Source organism: Stegastes partitus, unplaced genomic scaffold (genome assembly GCF_000690725.1).
Source record: "Stegastes partitus isolate 25-593 unplaced genomic scaffold, Stegastes_partitus-1.0.2 Scaffold437, whole genome shotgun sequence".
NCBI classification, from domain to species: Eukaryota; Metazoa; Chordata; class Actinopteri; family Pomacentridae; genus Stegastes; species Stegastes partitus.
Genome location: NW_007578168.1, coordinates 9,397 through 16,760, shown reverse-complemented (window position 1 = coordinate 16,760; position 7,364 = coordinate 9,397). Strand labels below are relative to the sequence as shown.

General features: G+C 39.5%; 1 protein-coding gene across 1 annotated transcript; it reads right to left on the bottom strand.

Moving 5' to 3' along the window:
- Positions 1–3,510: 3,510 nt before the first annotated feature.
- dpm2 (dolichyl-phosphate mannosyltransferase subunit 2, regulatory) lies at positions 3,511–7,358 on the bottom strand. The gene is made up of 4 exons (XM_008286167.1): positions 7,291–7,358; positions 5,444–5,533; positions 4,998–5,100; positions 3,511–4,597 (listed from the first exon to the last, which is right to left on the bottom strand). Exons 1-4 carry the CDS (start codon positions 7,291–7,293, stop codon positions 4,542–4,544), a joined length of 252 nt encoding a protein of 83 aa, XP_008284389.1. The 5' UTR covers positions 7,294–7,358; the 3' UTR covers positions 3,511–4,541.
- Between the last annotated feature and the right edge of the window lie 6 nt (positions 7,359–7,364).

Sequence of the window (7,364 nt, the reverse complement as noted above, 5' to 3'; positions counted from 1 at the left end):
CTTGGTGTGCATGAATGACATCAAGCTGTATGCCAAGGGTGAAGAAGGCATTAACTCACTGCTCCACCTCACCAAGTTCTACAGCAAAGTCATCCAGATGTCTGTCAAACTGTGTGGCCATATGGTGGCAAACAGAAGGAAGAGAATGCAAAGAGGTCAGCAACAGCCAAATACCTCAAGAGGATAGGACACATCACGACAAGTCAAATCCAAAACCTTAACATCAGACACCCAGCTGGAATTACAAAGTTGGACAAAAAAAAAAGTCCACACAATACACAGAGGGTTCAACGAAAACGAAAAGATGGTGGTGAGGATTAGTAAGTATGTTCAGAAGTATACAGGGAATATATATGAATATGTCAGAATGCTAGACCCCCAGGATTTTTATTTACTTATTTATTTTTCCTTTATTTAACCCGGTGGGTTAATTGGAAAACAAATTCTCATTTACAATAATGGCCTGGCCAAGAGGCAGCACAGAACAGAAAATACAATAAAAGGAATACATCCATTTAAAAAAAAATCAATATACAAACAGAACATAACAATAAAATGCTTAATAATAAAATACACTAAAAGCAGGTACAGGAATTGGTAAGTAATGCCTTCACCATATTTTGAAAAGATGAAAAAGGTATGAAAGAGGTGAGTTTAAGTGCTTTCTGTAAGTGGTTCCAGTCGAGAGCTGCAGGAAACTGAAATAAATAGCGGCCAAAAATAGTGCGGGCTTTAGGGAGGAGGAGGTGGATGAGGTTGCTGTTGCGAAGTGAACGGCTGATGTGACGGGTGATGAGTAGTGAACGTAGACATGCCGGAGTTTGACCTGTAATAGTTTTATAAATGAACAAATCACAATGAGTTTGCCTGTGGGAGTGAAGAGAGGGCCAGTTAACTAGGCTATACAGAGTGCAGCGGTGAGTCGTGAAGGGGGCACCAGTGAAAAAACGGATGTCAGTGTGGTAGATAGTGTCCAGTTTATGGTGTAGGGATTTGGATGTGGATCTATAAAGTATGTCGCCATAGTCAATCATCGGAAGTACTGTCATTTTGACCAGAAAGTGTTTAGCAGAGTGTGTAAATGAGAATTTATCATGATAGAGAAAACCAATTCTATTTTTGACTTTGGCGAGCAGAGAGTTGATGTGGGTTTCAAAAGAGAAGGAGGGGTTGAGCCAGTTACCTAAATATTTGTAGCTATTGACAAATTCAATTATAGATCCATCCAAGGGGATGATGTTATTTGAGGACTGGATCTGTAGGAGGTTTCTATTGAAAATCATACATTTAGTTTTTCTTGTATTTAGTGATAAAAGAAGGTGAGAGAAGGCATGTTGGATGTTGTTGAACGCAGTTTGCAGATTGTATAATGCATCATTGAGGGAGGAGCTAGATGTATAAACAATGGTATCATCGGCGTACAGATGAATGTGGGCGTTGTCTACGGCATGGGTTATGTTGTTGATGTAAATATTGAATAGTGTTGGACCCAGTATGGAACCTTGGGGGACACCTCTGTGAAGACGTAGTGGGGCCGAGAGAAGACCCTCCATCCTTATCGACTGTAAGCGCCCAGAACAGTAGCTACTGAACCAGGAGACACAGATTTCAGAGAGACCAATATTTCTTAGTCTTTCCAGCAAGATCTGGTGGTCAACAGAGTCAAAAGCTTTAAACAGATCAACAAAGACAGCAGCACAGTATTCCTTGTTGTCAGAGCACAGATGATATCATTAACCACGTTCATCGTGGCCGTGATGCAACTGTGGCCTGATCTAAAGCCAGACTGTAGAGGGTTAAAGGCTTTGTAGGGTTCCAGAGGGCCTATAAACTGTTTGTTGATACGTTTTTCAAACACTATGGCAAGGCAGGGCAAAATGGAGATGGGTCTGTAACAGTTCAGGTCAGCATTGTCTCCTCCTTTGAATAGTGGGACAACGGCAGCAGATTTCCAGTCCTGTGGGAAAACTCCTGTTTGCAGAGATTAAACAAGCCACAAATGGGGGAAGCAATGACATGGGCACTAGTTTTTAAAAAGATTGGGTCTAGCCCATCCAGTCCAGCAGATTTATGGGTATCCAGATTGAACAGCTTCACCAATACCTCATGTACAGGCTGAAAAGAGAATGGAAGGTTTTCTGATACAGGTGGAGGGGATACAGATGCTGAAGTGACAGGAGAAGCAGTGGAAGGAGGTGAGTTGCCAGCCTTGACAACGTGCTTGTTGAAGTGGTACAACATCTTGGATTTATCTGTGACAGCACAACCATCAGACTTAATAAATAGGAAGAACAGTTGAGTGCTTCGGGCAGCTGAAGACAGAGGGTGATGGGGAGAAAGAGGACACATTGTGGAAGACTAAGTCCCTTTATGGATTGTACCATCGGCAGATATAAGAGGAGGTTAACATCAAGAAATCCTACCACGGGCTCGAAAATGCTGGTTTGGGGGACAGCACAGATCATGGCAGCACAACAATGTACTATAAGCAACAGAACACTAGAGAAGGGAATCTGTGAGGTGGCTTAAGTTTAATTCCCAGCATCTCTGCATGCTCAGGTATGTTGGGAAAGATACTGACTAACCTGAAGTTGCTACCAAGACAATATAAAGTGTTTTGCATACCCCTAACATAGGAAATTTTAGTGCAGACCATTTACCATTCACCAAGCAGACAGGACCTGAGGCTGTGCAGATTCTGTACAGACAGTCTAGCACACATGCAGACAAGAACATCTGTGCTGAGCGAATGTGTGAATGTATGAATAGCTTTCAATATCTAGTCATGTGGAAATCAACTTTTTTCATTGAATACTATCACTAAAGACTCAACACACACTGTCTTTTGTTTTGTGAAAGTAACCTCTGTAGATGTGCATATGGCATCTTTTTATATCAATAATAAATTCATTTATTAATATATAAATCCCTGGGCTTTGAGAACTCGTGTTAAAGAAAAGCTTTTGCTTATGTCCATAATTTTCTGCTAATTCAGGACATATCACACATATCAGTGTTTGATATGCTGAAGAAAAGACCTTCCCCTGTCAGAGGTCTTGTGCATGTCCCCCTCCAAAATGTACATCTATGTAGAAAAATGCAAAAAAGAACAGTATCGCCGAACTGTAGAGGAGTTGAAATTAAAAAAAGCATATACAGTGCTTAGCAAATTTATTAAGACCACCACCCAGTGTGAGGTTCATGCCAAAGCTTCCCTAAATTAACAGCATTGGTAATTACCAATGATATAAATAAAATAATTTTTTATGTCTCTGTAATGGTTAAGAACCCAATATGTAGAAGCTCTTTAACTGAAATGAGATTTTTACTTAAATAATATTTTAAATTATTATTGTTATCCATGAATTTTCAAATACACTGTTTTACACAGTGCTTAACAAATTAGACAGAGGGTCTAATATATTTGTAAAGCACTGTACATTAAGTCAATATATACGATATGTATAAATATCTCAACTTAGTACTGTTGTAAATGCACACAACACAACATTTCCCCCAGCTTGTAACATTTTATTCAACAGAAAGGACCACTGGCCCATTTCCACACTCACTGCTGATAAAATGCTGCTTTGCATGACAACAATTTACCTCATTCACACTTTGACACACTATTAAAAGTCATTTCTATACAGTAAATCACAGTATTCTCACAGCCTCTTGACTATCTTTTCATACCATGACACACATTCCTTCCACTCTGCAACAGGCGCAGATATCTTTTCCGAGAGGAGAGAGTTCTGTGGTTACTTTCATAAATATTGATTCACTATGTGCTGTTTGTAGTTTTTAAGGTAGTATAGACAATGAGTCAGAGTTCTGTTAGTTTCTTCTGACCTGCAGGTCCCTTTTCAGGCTTGTGCAATATTTCTTTTCTGCCTCAGTGGGAATAATATCAAATTAATCAAATATAGGGGAAAATATTTTTCTGCCGTCTTCATGGTAAGAACAGATCATGGACTGAATCATTCAATAGAAGCTTTTGATCCAGAACGCCATGATAAGGAGGGGAACACTGAGTAATGTAAGAGTCAGAGATAACCTTAAGACTGGAGAGGCTGAGAGTGAGAAAGTACCTGATAAACAGACTGAGTCAGCTCCACTTAGACCCACAAATACATGGGCCTACATTTTCAAGGGAAATAGTTCACGTTTTCAACAGGACAGTATAAAGTCTATCTTGTCTCATAATCATCTTAAATTTGATCCAGGAAGGTACCTGAGCAGGTGAAACTGACACAATGCCAAAAAACATTCAAACCTGCAATTTTTTTTGTGTGAGCCTGTTCTCATGGCACAGGTCTAAGTTTCCAGATGGAAACCAATTCAGACTGTGTGCTGCTTCCAGTGCATTTATTCTTTGTGTCTTTTTCAATGCTGCCAGTCATGAGTGCCAAAGTGGATAGTTTTCAATTGGACTTCTGTATCTATCTGTTTATAAGCGATCATCAGGACTATTTGTTAGAAAATAGACTTATGGTTTTTGGTGGTAAATCCACAGTAGTCCCTTTCACATCCTGTGATTAGTCCACTTTCTTTGGTTTACGATTCTTCCACATGATAACTGCAGTGAAGGCCCCTGTGGAAAAGATAAGAATGACAAGAAGTCTTATTGAATTTCACATGCAGGGAATTAAGAAGGGTTGTTGGCAGAGTGGGGATGGTAATGATTAATCGTTAATCAGTTTATTGTAGTCAATAACTTAATCAGTCAATCAAATACATAAACTGAAGCAGAAGACGAGGGACAGGCATGTCAGAGAATGCACTATAGAGTTGCTGTGTCTCCTGTGAATTCCCACACAAAAAGTGACTTCAAAAAGCTTTTGCCTTCATAGTTATCATACGACAACACATTCTGAAGCCGAAACATGTTTGTAAACCTTAAGGTTCAAAAAGTACAGCTTTGTTGTCTTTCGTGCTTTAAAACAGCGTTTGGCGGGCTGAAGGTGAGTTTTAAATGCAGATAGCATACTGACCTATACAGAGGAGCAGTATTACTGCTGCAATGCCTGGAAGAATGACCGAGTACTCTCGTGGCAGGAAATACTTGTGCAGCACGTGATTGCTTTCCACAAAAGGCTGGAAAAAGACAGAAAAAATGTTACAAATAGCTTTAAAAACATCATACGACGTAATGCAGCATTTTGAAATAAATCACTGTTAGACAGAACAAGAAGACAGGTGAAAACAGTTTAAATCATCCATTTTAGAAAATGAAATATCGGTGCAGGGAGGAAAGCAGTTCATGGTAAGTGATTTGAAATTCTGTTTTAAAGGTCGCTATGTGCAAAGAGACAAACAGAAGTGATGGAAAATCTCGGTTGATTTGTGAACTGTGGAAGGGTTTTGGACGACACTGTTTAGGGCCTGAAACATATGTAAATCCAATCAAAATAGGGTTTAGGGACTAAACAGAACTTACCAGAATGATGACCCACACAGAGTAGTATGTAAACAGCAGGAGACTAAAGACAACAAGACTCATACCAACTGCTTGATCCACTCCTGTCGCCTGAAAATAAAGGAAAATAAATTGAACAGAAGGCCCCTAAAGGTTAACAGTGACAATGCTAGTAGCAACATATTCATTTTTGACTTATGTTCTAGTAATAGGATGCGGTCCCATTTAGTCAAATGATTACTGAGGAATTATGAAAGATCAGAGCAGCACAGTCTCAGACAGCCTGACTTTTAGTTTCCTTCAGGATCCTACATTTCTTATAATACTACTCAAAAGTCATTTATGTTTTCTATGATGTTCTTTCCTGTATAATTACCTCGTTATCTTTTAAACTCCCTTTCCTCAGTGGAAAATGCAAGTTTTCTGCTTTGACCAAATTTAAAATAACCCCGACCACATCATCAGGGTTCTTTCTTGAGACTTCAGCAGACAAGTGTTTCCACAGACTGGATAGAACACCTTGCGATTAACAGATTCACCTTTGTGTGTAACATAGGTGGATTGCAAATTTAATTAAAGATGGGCAGGTGAAATTCTTTTGATCTCAAATAACACATTCCAGAAGCAACACCAGGGTTTAGTAAAAACTACTAAAAGGTGCTGGATTGAAAAGCGTGGGTTCTTAAGATTCATCCCATTTCTGTATTATGAGCTTCCTCGTGTCCTGCGTCCTTGTCACTTGGAAATCAATCCTAGTATGACATCTTGAGGGATATCTCAGCTACTGCTCGCTCAGTTGTTACTGTAGGTATTTTAGGAATTGAGACATCCTTCAAGATGTTAAGATTGATTTCCACATCACAGGCAGGAGCACAGAGAATATGCCGAGACTCAAAATAGAGAAACGATACAAGTTTCCCAAATGCATTTCAAAAAGAGAGAAGGCTGCCAGAGGAGCTATAAACAAGGACGAACAGGTGAATCCTCGCTGTATCCTACACGATTCACCTGTGACATATAAAAAAGGCGACACACAGCTGGAATATATGAACCATGTCCAGAGCTGGACTGAGAAATGTGTGTCTATAACAAATATCACTCAACCAGAGTGTATTACGCTTTATTTGTAGCTTACTCTTTGTGTATCACGCTTCTGCTCATGTACACATTGTGTCATGAACTCAGTTCTGTTGTACTGACAGAAATCATAAAACACAGGCTTTAACAAAACAACGAACAGATGATGCAGCTGTGCCACATCTCACATTCAAATGACGCTGCTTTAAAGCGATGCTCGTCACCCTCCACTGCAGAGACTGGGAGGTTCCACTCACACAGGTGGTTTGACAGTCTGTTTATCCGCGCCAAACTCCATTCAAATATCTGCAAATTGACAACTGAGCTGCTCTATTTGCCAATATACGCATGGCACTAATTCCCAGATACGTTTGGTTTATGAAATAACTGCACTTACTTGTACATTCGGCGTATTTATTTATTGTTTTTATAAATAGGACTTTTGTTTCTAGGATAACCTAATAGGCTTTCGTGAATGAATGAGGAAATAAGAGTTTGGAAAATTAAGAGTGTTTGGTAGTTGTTGACAGCGTTTATACGCGCACAATTCAGCAGTAAAACGTCTGTAAACTAAAACGGAGACAAAAACAATAAGTCAATAATCCATTTAACGCCAGATATGAAGCTACAAGCTAACATGAGCGTCTTTAACGTGTTTCATTAGCTTGCTGCAGTGACTCCGCGACAGCCGCAGACCTTCCTCATAGAGAGAAACTGTCAGTTCACATACTGCTATTCTAAGAACTGCCTTTACTTCATCTGTTTAAATGTAATCATCTTAGCTTTCTTACCATTTCTAACCAGCAGTCAGGTAATGTTATTTGCTGACGTTTCCTGCTCTTCTTCTTTGTGTGGACAAATCCGG